The 20,224-nt window shown below is 39.5% G+C and overlaps 1 protein-coding gene across 1 annotated transcript in view; it reads left to right on the top strand.

The window, feature by feature from the left end:
- Window positions 1-20,224, top strand: part of LRP1 (LDL receptor related protein 1) — a 2,772,300-nt gene that overhangs the window by 2,280,071 nt on the left and 472,005 nt on the right. The window contains exons 64-66 of the mRNA XM_044083629.1: window positions 5,745-5,861; window positions 6,630-6,749; window positions 18,704-18,826. Of these exons, the coding sequence (XP_043939564.1) occupies window positions 5,745-5,861; window positions 6,630-6,749; window positions 18,704-18,826 (360 nt within the window). The remainder of the gene's footprint in view (window positions 1-5,744; window positions 5,862-6,629; window positions 6,750-18,703; window positions 18,827-20,224) is intronic.

Below are 20,224 nucleotides of genomic sequence, written 5' to 3'. Positions count from 1 at the left end.
GCTAACTGTAGGAAGCTCTTAGTTACGTTTGCAGTTGTTTTCATCGTGTTGCTAACTGTAGGAAGCTCTTAGTTACATTTGCAGTTGTTTTCATTGTGTTGCTAACTGTAGGAAGCTCTTAGTTACATTTGCAGTTGTTTTCATTATGTTGCTAACTGTAGGAAGCTCTTAGTTACATTTGCAGTTGTTTTCATCGTGTTGCTAACTGTAGGAAGCTCTTAGTTACATTTGCAGTTGTTTTCATCGTGTTGCTAACTGTAGGAAGCTCTTAGTTACATTTGCAGTTGTTTTCATCGTGTTGCTAACTGTAGGAAGCTCTTAGTTACATTTGCAGTTGTTTTCATCGTGTTGCTAACTGTAGGAAGCTCTTAGTTACATTTGCAGTTGTTTTCATTGTGTTGCTAACTGTAGGAAGCTCTTAGTTACATTTGCAGTTGTTTTCATTGTGTTGCTAACTGTAGGAAGCTCTTAGTTACATTTGCAGTTGTTTTCATCGTGTTGCTAACTGTAGGAAGCTCTTAGTTACATTTGCAGTTGTTTTCATTGTGTTGCTAATTGTAGGATGCTCTTAGTTACATTTGTAGTTGCAGTTTACCTTGTTTTTTGTCTTTAACTTTGTGAAGAAAGACGTTATTTTATTTTATATTGATGGAAGTACACATCTGTGGAACTGTCCGGGTTGCCAGATGACCATAACTATGGCCTTGAAACAAAGTAAGCATTTTCCTTTAAACCCCATGATGTTTTTGCATAACGTGTGTGTCTAAAACAGTGACCAAAAGGAAAGATACCTTAACCAGAATCACCAAGAGAACACCAAGTGTAAGAAGGTGATTGTTTACCACCAGATCTCCAGTATTTTTCCCTTCTAGAAAAGAAATTCTGGAAACAGAAAACAATGTATTGGATAGCTGTCATTCCCAAGCTTTCTCCAATATTTTTACTTCGTGTTTCATAAGTAAATTCACAGATAGACTTCCTACATCTCACAAGTAATTCCACAGGTAAGCCCCTGATAATCAACAGCTTTTTTTGATTATGATATCCCCCAGGCATCTCCATGGCTTCCTGTTGTAATCCCACCCCAAAAGAAAAGGAAAATATGGAAAGTTGCCAGTCACTGTTGTCCTTTAAAGTGCACCCACCCACACCTGCTACTTATATATATATATATATATATATATATATATATATATATATATATATATATATATATATATATATATATATATATATAGATAGATCTGTTTCATTAAGTAACTCTTGATATTGCCATACCTTACAAAAAAAAAAGGAAATACTCTTTTTGCAGGGCTAGCACTTTTTGAGTCTTAGAATCTAAAACATTAAGTGTCTACTCTTGAGCTTGAAAAATCCTTCTTAAAAGGAATAAAAATTTCTTTGCATTTTTGGTCTACAGATATTGCTTTTAATAGTGATTCAGCACTTGATTCAGATTAAACCCCGTTTTGGTACGGAAATGTGTTGTGTATGTGCACCATCATTAAGATTGCACTATATCAGTGATGGTGAACCTCTTGGGTTCAGCGTGTCAAAAATTCAGATAATGCCTATACTGACTCTGCTGGCGAGTCCCCCCCCCAAAAAAAAACAAAAGAGAAACAATTCTTGACTTATTTATTTAAAAAATACAGTCCAATCATGAGTGCTGCTGTGTATTATAAAAGTAAAACAAACTTCAGTGACTTACAATACAGAAAACGATATGCCAACTGATAATTGGGCTTAAAACGGTGCACTAAAAAACTACTCTACTTTTAATAGTAATTTTAAATTGAAGTGAAAAAAATATGGAACACACTGCATTTGATTTGATTAACATAAGTTAATGACTTTTTTGTTGCCGAGTTTTAATAGATAAGTGCAGGGTCACATATTTCTTGTATTTGTGTTCATTCAGTTTCTTTGGTAACTGGGATGTTGGTGAACACTGGTGTGTCACCCAAAACGTCATGGTGTGTCACCTTTGACACAAGTGTCATAGGTTCGCCATCACTGCACTATATTATATGGTCAATGTACAACACATCAGAGTGGCATTTCTAAAATGCTAACTAGTCAAATACCCTCTGCCCATTATACTTGCCCCATATCTTTCAACTGTGCAGATTTTTGCAGATTGTCCAGAATTTTGTCTCATATTTTTGGTCTGTTTTTGTAAAATTATTTTTTTGATAAATTATTGACAAGACTGAAGACAGAAAATAATGACAGTCATTTGAGTTGCAGACTTTATACCCTTCAGAAAATTCATGCTAAACCAAAACCTGTTATTCTGTCAACTTTGTAAGTTTGCAAGATCAGTATTTAAACGTTGTCCCTATCTTTGGGGCTTTGTTTTCCCATAATTTATGGCTTTGTCCAGATTTCTTGCTCTAAGAGTTTGAGAGGTATTTACAGCCCCACCCAGTGATGTAGTGAATGACATGGATTATATGACCAGGATAACCTACTCACTTTCAAGTGATTAGTGCAGAGCCTATATATGATTGTGAAATGCAATGGTTGTAATGACATGGTATACCTGCCTAACTTGGTGTTTGCATCTCTCCCTTTGTATAGCTATCTGCAGGGGTACATGGTCAGTTAAGAGTGAAGCTGCATCCTAATAAGTATTATTGTTTGGAAGTTAATGCCCACTTAATACTGAAACATTCCCACTCTGTTGACAAGTGTGCCCAGTCAAAGCCTTGCCGAACTTTGTGCTTAAATAGCAGATGAGGCTTTCCTTACAGTCTGCTTTCTTGAAATAACAGGAGTGCCTAATCAAACTTCAGATGAGTCAGTACACATCACAAAATGCTCTGAACATTACACAGTTTTCAGTTTCACCTGATCTTGATTGGTCCCTTACCTTGTGTTAGGACTGTCAACGGGCATGCTGTGATTGCAAATTAGAGTAGGAACTTTCTCTAGTAGCCTGCTAGCCCTAAAATGGCTTTACTTGTTCATTTAGTACTTAATATAAACCAGCTTCTATTTTGTTGTTTTGCGGTCTAATTAACCGCTCTTCCAGTCACAAACCTTAAGTATCTGTTTTTTTGTCATAGCATGCCTACTTATGGCAACATCAACAGTAATTTCTTCCTGTCCAGCATGATTTTAATTTTGGATAAATAGTATTCTGAATCTTTTGAATACATTACTAAGTCATCAAGATGAATGCCTGAATGCCAGGCATGAGGTTTCAGATTTTTATCCATGGGGCTTTGACGGTGAAGTCCAAAGTGTAAGACAATATAATTAGACTTTCAGGGATGGAGAATGCTGTCTTCTCTTTGGCTTCTGGAGTGACTGGAATCTGGCAGCACTCCTGGTTAAATCCGGCATGGCCAAAAATCTCGCTTTGCCAAGCCTGTGTATGAGCTTATCAGCTACAGGCATTGGATAAGTGTTAACATTTGGATATTTCTTTCAGTTTTTTAAGAAAATAATAGTTAGGGATCAACACAGTTGCATTTACTTTGTTAGGTCCCTTAGTTACTTATAGATTAAGTATTTTTCTCTCGTCATTTATTACTTTTCTGTGGTAGCGTTGTCGCCTCACAGCAAGACGTTGTCCCGTTCGATTCTCAGATAGAGCGTTTTCTGTCTGGAGGCATGCGTGTATGAGCGTGCCTTCGTTGAAGGTTGTGTGTCAGGGCTGGTAACTTGGCATGTAAAAATCCACTACCAAACATTAGCGGACCGGAGTTCCACTATGGCGACCCCTAACCTGGATAAGCTGAAAGACACAACAACATTTATTACTTTTCTGTAGGATTCCGGTATCCTGTACAGTTTAGGTTTGCTGTCTCCCTTGGCATAGTTTGTCTGGTACCATATTAAATCTGTTCTACCAGCTAGCTAAGGAAAACAAGTAAGAACTGTTTTACTTCTTGCTTTTGGACTTCAAGGTTTCATTTATTCAAGCTGCAGGGAAAGAAGTCCATGCTACCAGACTTTTGAGATGGAGAGCTCCTAGACTGATAACAGAAGTGTCAGCTTCCCCGCACACTTTTAACACATTTATGTGATAGGTCTGCTCTTGTTTTCCATTTGTCTAGTTTTGAAGTCGACTTTTGTCAAAGAATCCTTGTCATCTTGCTAGAATTTTTTAGCACAGAGAACTAATGTTAACATTTGCTCCCCTGTCTTAAACTCCCAAAGTCTGACATTCTTATTGTGAACTCTGTGTTGCATCTCTTGTAACCTTTGCATGTGTTCCTTACCTATTGGCATAGCAGGTTTTAGCTTGTTCTCCAAGTTTGTAAATTGTGCTATCACACTCTTAAACAAAGTTTTCTCCTCCTCCTCAAGTCTCCTTTGCTATGTCCAGTAAACTTTAGGAATGTCCACCATATAGTAATTCAAATGGGGTAAGTAATTTTGAAGCTTGGGACACTTATGTTGCATCAAGAAGGAAGCAGGGAAGTAACTGATTCCATTTCTTAACTTAAACTTCAGAGGTTTATTAAGGCACTTCACTAAACCCATCCGTTTTGAAGGTAGTATCCTGAAGTTCTTAACTGTTTAACTTTAAAATACTGGCAAAGCTGATGCCTTACTGTGGAAGTAAATGGGGTCCCCATTCTGTGAGTATTTCTTTGGTGATCTTTACCTTGGAGAAGAGTAACAATATCTCTTTGGCTATTGTCCCAGCATTGGCTTTTCACATGGGTGCTACTTCAGGGAATTTAGTGGCATAGTCGTTCATCACCAGAATGTGTCGGTGACCATTTTTATGCATCACTGATAGACCTAAAAGATCTGTGGCTGTCAATTCAAATGGAGCAGCCATAAGGCATTTGTGTCAGTGAACTTCTGAGTCCAGGAAGTGGTGTCATCTTTTGACTTTCTGGGTATGCTGTACAGAAGTTCTTAGTGTTTTTCATTACAGCAGGCCAGAAAAATGTAGTTAAAATCTAAACTTGGTTTTGACCATTCCTGAGTGTCCTCGTAAAGTGCGTCTTTGTGTAAGTTTCATAACATGTGTTCTAAAAGGTTTTGGAACTGCTAGTTGGTGCACTAATTGTCTTTGCCTTTGTTTATTGTATCCAGTAAATCATTTGTCATCTCAAACTATGGGTATGGAAAGGAGACAACTTTCTACTTTTGACAATATTTTTTTTCTTACCTTGACCAATTTAATCCCCAAGCAGACATTTTCTGGTGAAGTTAGCTATTACATTTAGCACAGCATTTTCCTCATCTCTTCTCTGGGTTACCATGTAAGCATACATGAGCAAGAACTTGTAAGCTTCAGCCCTTATATGGTCTATGTCACTGAAGGCTGTGGACTCTGGTGGTGAACAGATGTTTAGCTGCTTTTTAGCCCAATGAAATCACTGAATGTTTCAGCTTCTCTACATGTCAGGTAGATGGAAAACAAAGACAACAACTTAAACATCATTTTTTTCTGGCCGCCCAATAAGCTTTAGTTTATCTTAAGTCATTCTTGCAAATTTTGCAAAATATCCCACTGATTATGGACATGTTCAGGAGCTCTACTTGAAGACCCGCATTTATGGTGGATAATTGCATATTAGTACTTTTTCTGTTGATTAGGCAGAATGTGGTAAATCTTCATATTAAGCATTGATGTAAATCCATTACTAAACTAATGTAGAAAGAAATCTGAAAATATTACAGGGCAGAGATGTGGAACAAAAAGAAACATTAAGATGGCATGACAACAAAGTTTTACTTCTAATCCTAAATTGAATGTTATTTTTACTTCTTAGCTGAGTTCAAGTGCCGTCCTGGACAGTTCCAGTGCTCCACAGGAATCTGCACAAACCCTGCCTTCATCTGTGATGGAGACAATGACTGCCAGGATAACTCAGATGAAGCAAATTGTGGTAAGTTGTGTTAAATCAACTGTTTCCCTCCTTTGATGCCAGTTTACTTTAGCCAGTACCTAACTGTTCTCCAGATATTGCTTTGTATATCCCCCAGCATTTCCCTGATCTTTATTTCCTGTCATTCAGCGGTTTACTGGCAGGAATCCCCCTGATCATGACTTGCCATGCTATGGGATACCTTCTCTACTATGGCATACTTGATCACCGCCAAAAGCACCAGATCAGCTACTGCATACAGGAGATAAAAGAGGATATAGTTGTTATCATTTGTGTTTTTGTATTTTTTTACTGTACATGGTCCATAGTAGAAGCATGGATGTGTGTTGATGTGGACTTGGCATATCATGTTTAAACTCTGCATCTGTCATCACGTCACTGTCTTTCCCATGTTTATCTTCGCTGTTGCACATGTATCCTACTAGTGGTAGTTTTAGAAGTTATAACCCCATCATCCATGACAGAAGAAGAGAGCACATCAAACTGTCTGTTTCCCAGCCAGCTTACTGGAAAGCATGCCCCCCCCCCCCCCCCCCCCATACATTGGTGTTCACAGTGACAGAAAAATACCTTTGCATACTGTGCAAGCCTTTCGGCCTTCACTGTGCATTTCCGTTAATGATGTTCACTCCCTTGCCTAATGCTTTCTTGCTGAGTTTTATCAACTGATGAATACTAGTACCTTGCATTTCTAAGTGCATTAGAGGGTAGGGATTCTTTTGTTTTTGAGAGGACCTCATTTACTAATTTTGATTATTTCCAACACAGATATCCATGTGTGTCTGCCTAACCAGTTTAAGTGTTCATTTACAAATCGTTGTATTACTAGCATCTTCCGTTGTAATGGACAAGATAACTGTGGTGATGGCGAGGATGAGAAGGATTGCCGTAAGTAGACTTTACTTGGCTTAGCACCTTTCAAATTTTTGCACTGTAATATCTGAAGTATACCTTTTTTTTCTTTTATTATTATTCATTAGAATTTGGCTTTGTAATATCTGAAGTATACCTTTTTTAATATTATTCATTAGAATTTGGTTTTGTAATATCTGAAGTATAGCTTTTTTTCTTTTAATATTATTCATTAGAATTTGGTTTTAACACAGTTCACTTTAACACCCTCGGGATACATTTAAAACATTTTGCTACTAGTAGTCTGCATATGTGCAAGAACTGAATTCAAGTTTTTCATCTGCTTAAAAACTGAACAACAGCAAAACGTAAACAATAAGTAAAAATATGTGGCTGAGGATTCACAAAAACTTCACCAAGACAGTTCTGGATACCAGGAAACTCAAAGTACCAAATGCTCCAAAACATCTTAACTTTTGTGAATTAAAATGGCAAATTAAGTTGAATGCAAACCAGTACCCTGGATTAAATGAGGCAATGTCCATCAGCTCTTGTTTAAAGCTGAAGCAATTGAGCATTAAGTGATTTTTTATTGGTTAATAGGATTGGGTGTGTGTTTTTTACTAACCTATTTTAACAGCAAAAAAGTTTTTGGTAATTGAGTTCTGAAGAAGTTCCTACTGGAATGAAAGGGCTTAACTCTTTGGATTGCTCGTGGTACTTTTAGTAAAAGAAATGTTATGCAAGTTTTGGGGCATTTGGTACTTTGAGTTTCTTGGTATCCACCACTGTCTTGGTGAGGTTTCTGTGAATTCCTGGTTTGTTGTTTAGTACTCTGCGTGGCTGAGAAACCAAGATATAATAGGTAAATTAATAGGTTACTAACATTAAGCTTAAAGTGTGTGCTAGTGTTAGAGTGAATGCACTGTTATTAAAGGTTAACTGAAATAAGTGATGCTGTAGGGACTTCTTATACTTCCTGAGTGTTGGGAACTACATAAATCAGCTGGGTAGCAGGCACAATGGGGACACCTTAAACCACTCTTGCAGCAGGTTCTGATGGTGTGCATCCTGAAAGGTAAGGAATAAGTCTGAGAAGAAGAAAGCTACGTCCTTGGATAAGGCAATAAGAGAGGCACCAGCAGTTCTTTCTGATACTGAATGCCCATATGTTGTAGGGTACGATAAACATTATAAATGGTCCGCAGACATGCAGGCAGCCTTTAATGGCATCAAGATAGTGAGCTGGGTAGGAAACTGTAGAAGCAGTACGTGGCATTTAGCCTGGTGTCTGGATGTAGAGAGGTAGAACCCAGACTGCTAACCACCCAGCCCTAGTCTGAGTGGTAGTTCAAAAAAGCCAGTCTGTAAAAGACAAATATTGTCTGCTGCCCCCCCCCAGGAGGAGATTCAGGGTCACACTGTTGTGCATGTCATATGCTAATGAATCTCAGTTACAGATCATGGATCTAACTGGAGCTATTCACTCAAGATGGAAGGATAGGACTGCCGGTGGAGATGTGTCATGTGTAAGTGATTAGTGGCCTCATACTGCACCCATTGCATGCAGAAAGGAAGTTAAAAGACAGCATTAAAAGTGCCGTAATGGCTGCCAGGATATCATCTGTGTCATGGTCCTCTGTCACTGTCAGGGAATGAATGGGCAAGGGCGCACCTCTTAGCCAGATGGTCAGCATGCACAGTGGATCCAAAAATAATTCAGACAAAAAGAGGTTGCCATTTAGGGGGCATGTTTGTGAGGAAAACATCGCCATAATTAGTAATGGTAATCACATTTAGCATATTTGTGTCTAATACCAAATTGAAGTTGGATAAAAAAATTGTTCTGTGTTCTGGCAATGCAGTAACTGAGCTGTTCTCATTCCTGTTCATAGTGTCAGGTTGTCGGTACATCATGGTGTAGAAGATCGTTAGCAGCACATCCTTTTTTGACCACAATAGAACCATTATTATTCTGTTTATCTAGATGACACCCAGAGAGAATTACATACTTTGAGTTGTTTGGTGGGCTAATATACAGTGCACAAGTAATTGACAGTGTGTTATCTCTAAAGTGTAGTTCTTGGATTTTGCATTTAAAAGTGGAGATCACTTTGTATCTAAGGTTTCTTCTTTCCCAAGATACAGCAGTCTTGTAGTTAGTATATATGCACATACATCTGTATACAAATGCACACACACACACACACACACACACACACACACACACACACACACAGCGCACGCGCATTAAGAAAGCCTGTTGGTGAAATCCTGTATTACGAGAAACCACTTTTTATCATTTAATGTATATTTAAATAAAGTGAAGGACTTTTTTGGTTTGAGCGCTGTTTTATTTTAATATCTGTTCATTGCTCTCTTTGCTCTTTCCGTGCAAGTTTACAGTTTTATTTGTGTGTGTGTGTATGTATCAGAGTTGTGGGGTGTGCAGAGGGGTTTGGTCCTTTGCAAATTTTGACAGTTGCAAATTGCAGTCATTGGTCACAGTTAAAAATATCAATCACAAAAGAGTTGCATCAATTGTAGAGCTTTTTTCCATTGTCTGTTTTATCTGTTTGCCAGTTTACTGTGTTGCATCATCTTATTTCTAATGACTGGCCTTTTTTAGTCTAAAATTGTGGGAGGTATTTCCAAGTCTGATGACATTTCCAGTAAAGATCGCCAATGGGTGTGCCTGTTGGGCACAGATTCCACTAAAGAATTATCACTTTCATGAGCCTGTCTTTCCAGGCCGGAATACCATTATCTCAGTAGTTAGTAAAAAAAAAAAAATTCCTGACCAGTCAAACCTCAAGTGCAGACATTCATTTGAGGGTCATCTGTCTCTACCTCAAGTACCATTTTGTTTATAGGTATTTGAGGAGGAGTGCATCCCTTTCCACCACTGTTGGGTCCTTCTAGCTCTGACACTGTTCCTCCTTTGACTAAAAAGAAAAGGGTGTACTCTGCAAAATGGTTATCCATCTCATACACTGATGAAAAGAAGGATCAAGACCGTGCATATTCCAGCCACCTTTACATTCTTCTCAGGTGTGATATTGAAGAAGTATCTCTTTATTGGCTGTTCTCCTGAAGATTCCTCATTTATTGAAAAATTAAACATGAGAGAATTTTTCTTTTTTTAAATCTTGGAGGTTGAAGGAGTGGGCAAAAGAATTACTTGAAAGGACATTTGGAATTGTTAGGGACTGAAGAATCTAAACCAGTAGTCATTCCCCATCTTTCCAGACATTTAAGGATGATGTTTGAAATGGTTCCTTTGGACTTTATTCTCAGCCACCAGTCCTGAAAAAAATTACAGAATTTTACATGGCAGAGTGAAAATTTGGGTACCTCTATAAGGACCCAATTGGATTTTTCTAGGTGCCGCCAAGGAATCTAAAATGAAGTAATTAAACATACAGTTTAATGTTACTATGACTTGGTTAACACTTGGGCTAGGGCTGTTGACTTGGTTATGCCTTTTAAAAATAGCACCAGTCTGAGAGTTCAGCCTTTACCAGAAGATGTTAAAGAACCGCCTGTTTTTAAATACTTCCTTACACAGAAATCAATGACATTATTTTTAGCTTTGTACAGACTTTTTTTTTTTTGTTTTTGGTAAGAGGTTGAGAACTATGTCTGGCATGCATCTCAAGAAGATTTTAAAACATTAAGAAAAAAATGAACAAATTGTTGAGCTTTATTCTGGTTTCATATTCTTGCATACAGTGGACTGTTTTTTTTTTTTTTTAATACTGATCCTTTAAGGAACTGTCTTGGCCAGAGCACTTCAGGCAAGGATAAACCTTTGCAAAAGGCCATTAGGAAAGAAGGTAGTGTCTGAAATAGCCGGGCAGAGGTAGGGGGATGCCCATATCCCAGCAAAGAGAATATTTCCTAGTTTTGGCTTAGTAATCCTTCCCCTTTTTCCTTGCCAACTATCTCCCTAGTCCATCATTTTTAAAGAGGATTTTTTGTCCTTTTAGGAGACCTGTGTGATAAAGGGACCCACGGACCTTTGTGAGTGAGGGAAGTAGTTGCATTGAGATAGGGTCTATATTATATAGTCGAAGTTTCAAAACTTCGAACCTCACATGAGCGAACTCATATGAGCAAAGTTCGAAACATCGACTATATAATAAAAAAAAAAAAAAACTTCCCTTACCGCTCTGAGCAAGCCCCTCTGCACCCCCCCTACTTAAATATGCCAACTCCGAGAACGCACTTCAGTGCAGAAAGGGAAAATTTCCCATTCTGCATGTGAAAAGCCGTTAACTTTCACCTTCAACCTTTCCGACGTTCAATCATATGATGTCAACCATCTATGATTCGAACATCGGAATTGTCGCTCATCTAATATAGACCCTTGAGAATGCAGGATGGAGTTCAGAGCCTTTCCAGCTTCCATGTGAATGTTGTTTTTCAAACATATGTCATTGATGGGTTTCATATTGGATGATCTCCTTTCCTCACTTCCAATAGAAAGAGATCTGCAGTAGAAGCTAGAGCCTGCAGGCAACAGTGTGCCCAACAACAGATGGACAAGGGTCTGTTTGACACTGTTCCTTATGCTCTTATGCTTAGGAAAATGGACCTTGGAGAGCTGTGCTGAACTTCTCCAAGCTAAAGTAATTCCTAGTCATAAAGAAGTTCTGAATGTTGACCCAGGAGACTTAATTTTTCTTGCTGTTAGCAGAGGCTGTCATCATCAACTTAAATATGAAGAATTATTACCTTTTTATTGACATCTACAAGGAGTACAAAAGATTCTGCAGGTTCCTTACATGTATTCAGTATTTTGTTTACCTCATTTTCCTCGTGGACTTTGTTGTTGCTAGGGTATTTAGAAGATGCTGGGTTTTGTGCACCTTTAGCTGTAGAGCATTAATATTTACTTATACCTGGCTTGACTACCTGATTCAAGCCATCACCTAGGAGGAACTAGAAATAATCTTGGAATGCACTGCCTCCTGCCTGTCTAATCCGAGCATCTTTGTAACTGGACTTCAATTAGAGTCTCAAGCCTTCCCATGGAATGTCTTTTCTCAAGGTAGTCCTAGACACTGAAGAAAACAATCCAGCTGCTTGTTAGGAAAAGCTGTAATATTTAGTAAATGTAGCAGCACAGCTTTGTATATAACCTACATGAGTGACCATTCCTGATTTTGCTCTTCTTTCTTTACATAATGCTTCTGGTTCACTGCCAGATGCCTGCACCCTGACCTCACATCATCAGTATTCTAAACATCATGCGAGTCCACATTGAGGAAACAGTGCTGTTTTTAAAGTTAAATTTATGTGTTTTAACAAAAGGAAATGTCATCATCTGCTGTCTCTAGTAGCAGAACCACTATATTTGAGGGCAGCAACTGGTCTGGACATTATGCTGGTAAATATCCAACTGCACATGATTGTTAAGACCATTTTTATTTTATCTATCATTTTAATCATTTCCTTGTCTCATTGACTGTATCTGTTCGTGTTTTTGTCTTTATGCTTATTTGTTTGTCCTAATCAGTAGTTTTAAAGCACTGTAATGAATTAAATCCATTTCACCTTACTCTTCCTGTCACTTTCAGATGATCTCTTATTTGCAGATAGCCTGAGGTTCATGAGATCTATTGGGTTTTTTTTGGTTCACTTTTTGCATATTAATTTAACTTCTGTTCGGTGAGCATATTGACTGGTCTGTGGACCCTTTTTGGCAAAGATCCAAGCCATTTTTCTTCTTAAAACATTTCATTGTTCACAAATTCTCCATTTCATATCATGTATAGTTAGTTATGTTGCATAAATAATAGCAAAACCTGTTTTGTTGCTTAAGTTACAATTCAGATGACACTTTTAAATCTTAATCCACAACATGATATTTTACTTCATAGATTAATACTTAACACTTTTTTCCTTTTTTTGCCCCTCCATATAGCAGTTTAGTCCCCCCTGTCCTGACTAATAGACCTTTTCATTCCATATCTGCTGAGTGACAGTTGGCCAGGGAAGGCCCCCATTTGTGTAGCCAAGAGAGGGGCTTTGTCTTTTTTCTGCAAGCACCCTGTCCCGTGCATGCACTCGACAAAGCTTCAAAGAGGGATGTACATTGGGTTGACTGTGGAGGCCTTCCCATCACTTCGCATGTGACATTCTCAGGAAGGACAAGTGCAGGTTTTCCTGGTCCCCACTAGGGGAGTTGCACTGATTCCATGTGTGCCCCAAATTGCACTGGGCCCTCCCCACCCCTGGGAGAGATAAGTGGGGCCACACCCTTTCACTTCTCCCCTTCTCTATCAGCATCCTTCAGTGCTAGGGCTACTGATTGAACTCCGGATGCCTGGGTCACAGTACGGGCTCCATCCCTCTGCACCACGGAGGTAGGCTTACACTTCAGATGTCATTGATAAGCATACCTCTCTAGTTCCTTCTCAGCATTACACCTGCTTGATGTTGTTTGAAGACCTTTAAGACTTGCATAGAAAAAATAATTAAGTTATTTTCTTGTCTTTGTAAGTAGCGTAACCATTTAGTTAACAGTTGCCACCATATTTCTACTACAGTATTTGCTACCTCACCCTTTATATCTACTGTGTCATGGTACATAGGTTCTGGTCATCTCTTCCACCTTTGTGTGATAGCTTTTTTTTTCTGTTGTCAAGATAAAAACTCAATAGGATTTTTTTTCTTTGAAAACAGACACCTTTTATAAACAGAGATATGCTAGCCTTTGTTCAGTACCCATGCACTTTTGTTGTTCTTCCCTAGTGGCTGGGCAGTTTTTACCACCTAACTTTTCAAGTCCAAGCCTTAAGTCTCATTTAACATTTGGCCTCAACAAGTTATGATGTCAGTCGTGGAAGATGTAATATATAACTTATATTTGCTGTGTGTTTGCTTTACCCTTCTACATTTATCATGTAGGTCTAAAGCAACTATTTACTCAACAGATTAGGGGTGGGGTTGGGGGGTGGCAGGGCGGCGGCAGTGTGTTCCATGTAAAAAAAAATGTTAAAGATTAGGATGATGATGATGAATGTTTAATTAAATATATTTCAGATTTTTCATAACTGTGTATGCCTTTTCTGAGCTAGGTGAGCCCTCTGCCAATTTTCATGTTATTGCTTTTTTAGCTGTTAACATTATCAGTTCAGTTAAAGCCTTTGTTCTGCTTAAGCTTTTCCTGGTTCTCAACTTAAAAGGAAATTATTTTAAGTTAAAGTGAAAGTGCCATCTAATAGCTTTTTAAACATACTATTTAAATCCTCTTTAAATTGTGTTAATGTTGAACAGAGACACCTTTTACTTTTAGCCTACGTCTCCAGCATTGGTTGCAGGAGCATGTTGTTTATTCTATCTATCCAATGTATAAAAATTTTTGTGCAAGCACTTCCATGCAAAGGTCCAAAACTTTCTGGGCTTAGTTGTGTATCTGAAGGTTGCCTGATCTACATCTTGCCATTATTTACTTGTTTCCCAGCCCTTTATTTAGTTTTCCCCTTGATTTTGATAGTTGTTGTGGAGCAGCTTTTAAAGCCTACTTGTTAATTTTTTATGTTGTGCCTCGTGTTCTAGTCTGAGTAATCTAACTCACTCTGGTTTCTGTTCTACTTTTTTTTTTCTCTCAGTTTCTTTTACTTTAGTTGACAGTCCCTGGAACCAGATGAAGTCATTCTCCTTTAGTGCAAACTTTTCTTTTGCTTCTTTCCATGAAATAATTACTTCCCTTACTGTTCCAGGGAATAGCTCCATCTTCAATGGCCACATTACATATGTATGTTAGTGTACTGTTTTCCACGTTCTCTTTTTGGACTTGTAGCTAAACACCCGACCTTTGATTTCCTGGGTTTGTTCACTGTGTATCAACATGAAGTGCTTCCATTTTCTTTAAAATATTGTAGTTGTGCTAAGTGTACTGACTCTGGCATTCATCGGTTCATAGGTAGGTACTAGGCTATCGGCCCAAGGGCCTAAGTAAGCCTAGCCAACAAGGTTCCCTGGCTTATGCTACCCAAGAAAATTAATTTCCTGTGCTCCTGTTGAGCAGAGCAACAGAAGTGAGGGTGTATTTCCTATTTCCCATCCACTCATCAAGATTTTTCTTGAAGAGTGCTAATGAGGAACTTTGCTTGACATAGATGGGAAGCTTGTTCCAGAGTATAGAAAGTCTCTGTCATTAGGAGATATGCATGGTTGAAGGAACAACCTCTTCCTGATCATGTCCTATCTAAATTACTTGATGCACCCTTGGATAAGGACCACTTGTTTTGAGTAAAAGCAGAAGAGGTGCTTAAAAAGATGGAAGACAAAGCAAAATCTATGCAAACAGTAAAAGACTTCCTTCAGGTACATCCGCCTAGGTTCAACAGGAATTTTCCCTCAAAACACTGGTCCTTTCCTGCACCTATCAGACAGGGGCAAGGTAAGGCCCGCAGGGACAGACCACCCAGACTCCTATCCTAACGACAGCAGAGAGCGAAACAGTGGAGCACTTCCGCTCCAAAGGCAGGGAGTTTTAAGCCATCCCTCTACGGGAAAAACTCTCAGTGACTCCCTCTTTTCCCCTCTGCCCTCTTTCCAGTCATCAAAAACTAGGAGGAAGGCTCTCCCTCTGCAAAGAAAATTGGCTTTCTGTAACCAAGGACCAGTGGGTCTTAAAAATCATTTTTCAGGGATACAAATTCTCCTGCAACGAACTCCCAGTTCCAAGAGGGTATCCAGACTTGCCTCCAATTCAGTGGGCAGAGGCATTGAAACAAGTCCAAACTCTCATATCCCAAGGGGCAGTAGAACCTATCCCCTCAGATCAAACAGGCAAAGGCTTTTATTACAGACTATTCCTTGTTCCCAGAAAAGAGGGCGCTTGGCGCCCCATTCTGGATCTATCCGTTCTGAGCACCTTCTTAGTGGTCCCCAAATTCATAATGCTAACTCTGCAGCAGCTGCTGCCTAAGCTGACAAAAAATGCCTGTTTAGTTACCCTGGATCTAAAAGATGCCTACCTCCACATCCTCATAAGGGAATCCTGCAGGAAATTCCTTCGCTTCAGAGCAGGCTCACAACACTTTCAATTCTCTGTGCTACCCTTTGGCTTATCTATTGCTCCCAGGGTTATTCACCAAATGCTTAGCCCCGGCCAAAGCCTTTTGCAGACAGCAAAATGTACAAATTTACCATTATCTGGACAGCTGCCACATCCAGGCAGATTGCAAAGAAAAGCTCCTCAAGGACCTCCTCTTTGTCAAAACCCTCCTAACTTCCTTAGGGTGCACCATCAATGAGAAGAAATCAAGGCAAACACCCTCCAGGAAGATCATTTTCTTGGGAGCACTGCTGGGCACAGCATTTCAAATGGGCTTCCTATCCCCAGAAAAGCAGAGCTTCCTGCCTCTCTATTTTACACAGCTGTCTTCCAGAAGTCACCTCACTGTGAGGAAGTTCCTGCAAGCCTTGGTGTACATGGCATCTTGCATCCTTCTAATTCCTCTAGCCAGGCTTCACATGAGAAAACTTCAGTGGTACCTAAAGAACCGTTGGTGTCAGCATTCTCAACCCCTAGAGACCTCTTTCATAGGTTCATAGGTTGGTACTAGGCTATCGGCCCTAGGGGCCTATACAAACCTAGCCATAACAATTCCCTGGATATTTCTTCCCACGATATTTACTTCCCTGGATTCCTGTCTAGCAGGACGACTGACGTGATCACCCTCTGATCCCCTGTATAAGGGCCGAGTTTCTCTGGTGGGCAGGGGCCTGTGCCCAGAACAAGGGTCTTTCCTTCACCCACCTCCCAACTGGGCAGACCATTACCACTGATGCCTCAGACATAGCTTGGGGCGCTCAACTAGAAAGCAGGTGCACCCAAGCTCTTTGGTATGCCCAGCACCTTCCCTTCCACATCAGCCAGAAGGAAATGATGGCAGTACAAAAGGCTCTGACATCCTTCAAACCCCATCTCAAGTCAGGGGTTCTCCTTATCAAAACATACACCACCACAGCAATGTGGTACATCAACAAACAGGGAAGGGCCCAATCTTACCCTCTGTGTAGGCTAGCCATGAACCTGTGGCTGACAGGCTCTTCCATGGGGCTACACCTGATAGCCCAGTACATACCAGGGATCAACAACACCCTGGCAGACCACTTAAGCAGAAACTTACTGCATCCCCATGAATGGCAACTCCACTGAAAAATCTTTTAGCAAATCTCTCAGGTGTGTGGAACTCCGGAGGTGGATCTCCTTGCTTCGCACCTCAACCATCAGCTGAAAAAAATTCTGTACCAGGGAGTATCGCCACCTAGAGTGGAAGGTGGATGCCTTGACCTTCCCCTGGAACACCCTGTTTGTGTATGCATTCCCTCCTCTGCCTCTCATTCCCAAGGTACTGCTCAAAATAAGGGAGGAGAGACCAAGGTCCATCCTCATTGCTCCAGATTGACCCAGACAACATTGGTACCCCTTACTGGCACAGCCTGACCTTTACAGCCTCCCAGGCAGCTTCCCCTGATCTCAGACCTCCTAACTCAGGTGTGGGGGGGGGGGTGCTGCCACCAGACTTGCAGACTCACAAACTATCAGCGTGGCTAATACTCTAATGGCAATTATCACAGAGGCCAGAAGGCCCAGCACCAGAAAAGCTTACACAGGAAAATGGAAACTATTCTGCTCCTGAAGACAGTCCAGATTGGGCAGTACCTCACAACCTTCCATCCCTCTTATCCTGGACTACCTAGCAGAGCTACTTTAATAGTGGCCTCTCCTTCTCCTCTATTTAAATCCACGCCTCAGCCATTTCAGTTCATTTTGATACAGAACAGCCCCTGTTCTCCCATCCTTTGATTAAACAATTCCTCAGAGGGGCTTCTAATATCAGAGGTGGAGCCTAAGCTTTTTGACAGAATCAAATTATGTCCTCACATTTCAAACAAGTGGTCATGTGCCTGAAACCGTAGGAGTTATAAAAGAAGTGTAAATGGCAAACTCTTCAGCGCAAACTATTTTTATAGTGATAGTATTCCTTAGGTGTTCTAGGTCTTAAACTTAATTTTATAAGTCACAGTAACTATTACATTTGTAATATTTTGTAAAGAACTCACAATATCTCAGCAACCACTCAAGTTACACACATCCTGTCAGCAGCATTTTATTCATCTAGCTGAGAGTTTTCATATGATGCAAATATGAACAAGCAATATTTGACTCCTAGAGGTGTCGTTAAGAGTTAGCTGCAGTTGCACCTGGAGGCATCACTCTGATGTAATGAATAACTAGCTATTCATGGGACTCCCATGAAACCTATGGTTATTTCTGCTGTCTTATTGAATACAGAAGAGGCTGTTTGGACTTAAGTAGGTTAACTGCCAAAATCGTTGTGATATGTAGTTCACTGCTTTACTATGTGCGCCTGAAAAAAGCGATCTGCATTGGCAAGTGTTGGAGGTACTGAAAAACTGAATAATTAAGAAGAAAGTGATGTGAAGAGAGCTGCTTTACCTTGAGATGATCTGTTGCTGTCATGTCATGATACTGTCTGGGTCACTAAGGCATCTGACTCGTTTCTTCCTCAACTTGCTAAACATTTTTCATAAATGCACATGCCGTGTGCTGTTGTGTGATTGTAATGAGCATGTGTTTGTGCAGTTTACAGCATGTGAAATTTGCTGTGTAGTATCCCAGGTCTTTTTGCCTTAGTAGTGCACTTTTTAACTCATTATTTGTCTGTTGTGTTTTGCGTAGATTTTAACTTGGTGAATGATGCAGATCTCTGATGACTTAGTAGTACATTAACAGCAGTATTCTCGAAGGCATCTTATCAAGTTCACTTGAGGGCTCTGCTTGTTTCTCACATTTGCTTATATGTTGTCTTTATTTTAACAAATGCTTTAGCACCAGTAAAAGCAGAATGCAGAAAATAAGCAGCCACTCATAAAGTGTTTTAAGATGATTATTGGGCTAGTGTTTTTGTTATAATTTTCTTCTTTCCTTCATGCTTTTGCAGCTGAGGTAACTTGTGCTCCAAGCCAGTTCCAGTGTGCATCTACCAAGCGCTGTATCCCCCGAGTGTGGGTATGTGATAGAGACAATGACTGTGTTGATGGCTCAGATGAACCAGCTAATTGCAGTAAGTATGCATCCTGTTTTTCCTTGTGTAGAAGAGACTCCAAACCTTTTAATTGTAAATCTAATGCTGAAAAACCTCCGTGGTGGTTTCTTTAGTTGGATTTATACTCTCCACCACTCATTATGTAGCATTGTTTGCACAGTTCATATGTTGATTCTTGCTATAGTCAGTAAATATTACTAGATTTGCTGATTTGAAAGAATGGTAGGAAAAAAGCACCTTTTGGGAATAATAAAGCCACACAAGGATGCTGGATGGGCCTACTCCACAAACGTAATCATGTAAAATGAATCACAGCCCAAGTAGCAAAAGCAAAATTTATTGAATCCTATGTGAGATCCTCAATAAGTGAACTAAATGGAGCATACATAAAAATTAGGAATGAAATACAGGACCTATTTATTGAAGGGTCCGTACCTATTGAAGTTTTGAACTATCTTACGGTTTTACACCCTAAGGTGTCAGTAATGTTTGGATTGCCCAAATTACACAAAAATTTATTACAACCACCTATGCGCCCCATAGTGGACGCAAAAGATTCCATTATACATCCCCTCGCTAAACATTTAGTTTCTGAAAATACTTGGTATATAGTGAAGCTCGCATATGCAAAGACTCATGGAGTTTCCTGAATCAGTAGATAAAATACCCTTTAAAGAAACATATATATTTTTAACCATCGATATCAAAAACCTGTATTCTGTTATTCCTCACATCATTGGTCTTGACTGGTTTAGCGAGTTCCTTTATGATAAAAATGTTGAACACTGATGTTGTAGTATACACACAACTTATGGAAATAGTGCTTAAGAACAATTTCATTCTATTCAACAATGAGATCTTTTTACAAGAGGGAGTGGCTATGGGTTCAGCCTGCAGTGGTTTGTACACTAATGTAGTAGTTACACAATGGGTGAAGAAATTTTTATTCCCCTCCACTTTTTATACATTAAGTACTATACCCGCTGTCTAGATGACACATTCATTTTATGGGATAGGCCTTGCGAATTGATTAGGGAATTCATGTTATTCATCGATTCCACAATGCAATTCTTAAGGTTCCCCCATAATTATGATTCACATCAGATTTCATTTCTCGATATTCTTTTAACTAAGGACCATCAGAATAACAAATTTGCATATAAGATTTTTAGAAAGGAGACGTACTCCAATTCTTTGCACCATTATTCAAGCACCCATCCACTGAAGCAAAAGAAAGCCATCGTGAAGGGCAATTTGTCCATGCTGCACGGATGGTTTCGAGTATGGATGAATTTTTAAATGAATGCGACTGCCTCAAGCAAATGTTTTTAAAAAGAGGCTACCCTATTACATTTGTCACAGACATCTTACTTGAGGTAGTTAATAAAAGGGAAAGGAGTTTTTATTTACCCCTTT

This window comes from Protopterus annectens, chromosome 9.part0 (genome assembly GCF_019279795.1).
Source record: "Protopterus annectens isolate FY-2018-M chromosome 9.part0, PAN1.0, whole genome shotgun sequence".
In the NCBI taxonomy this organism is placed as follows: Eukaryota; Metazoa; Chordata; order Ceratodontiformes; family Protopteridae; genus Protopterus; species Protopterus annectens.
This window is presented reverse-complemented; position numbering and strand designations above follow the sequence as displayed.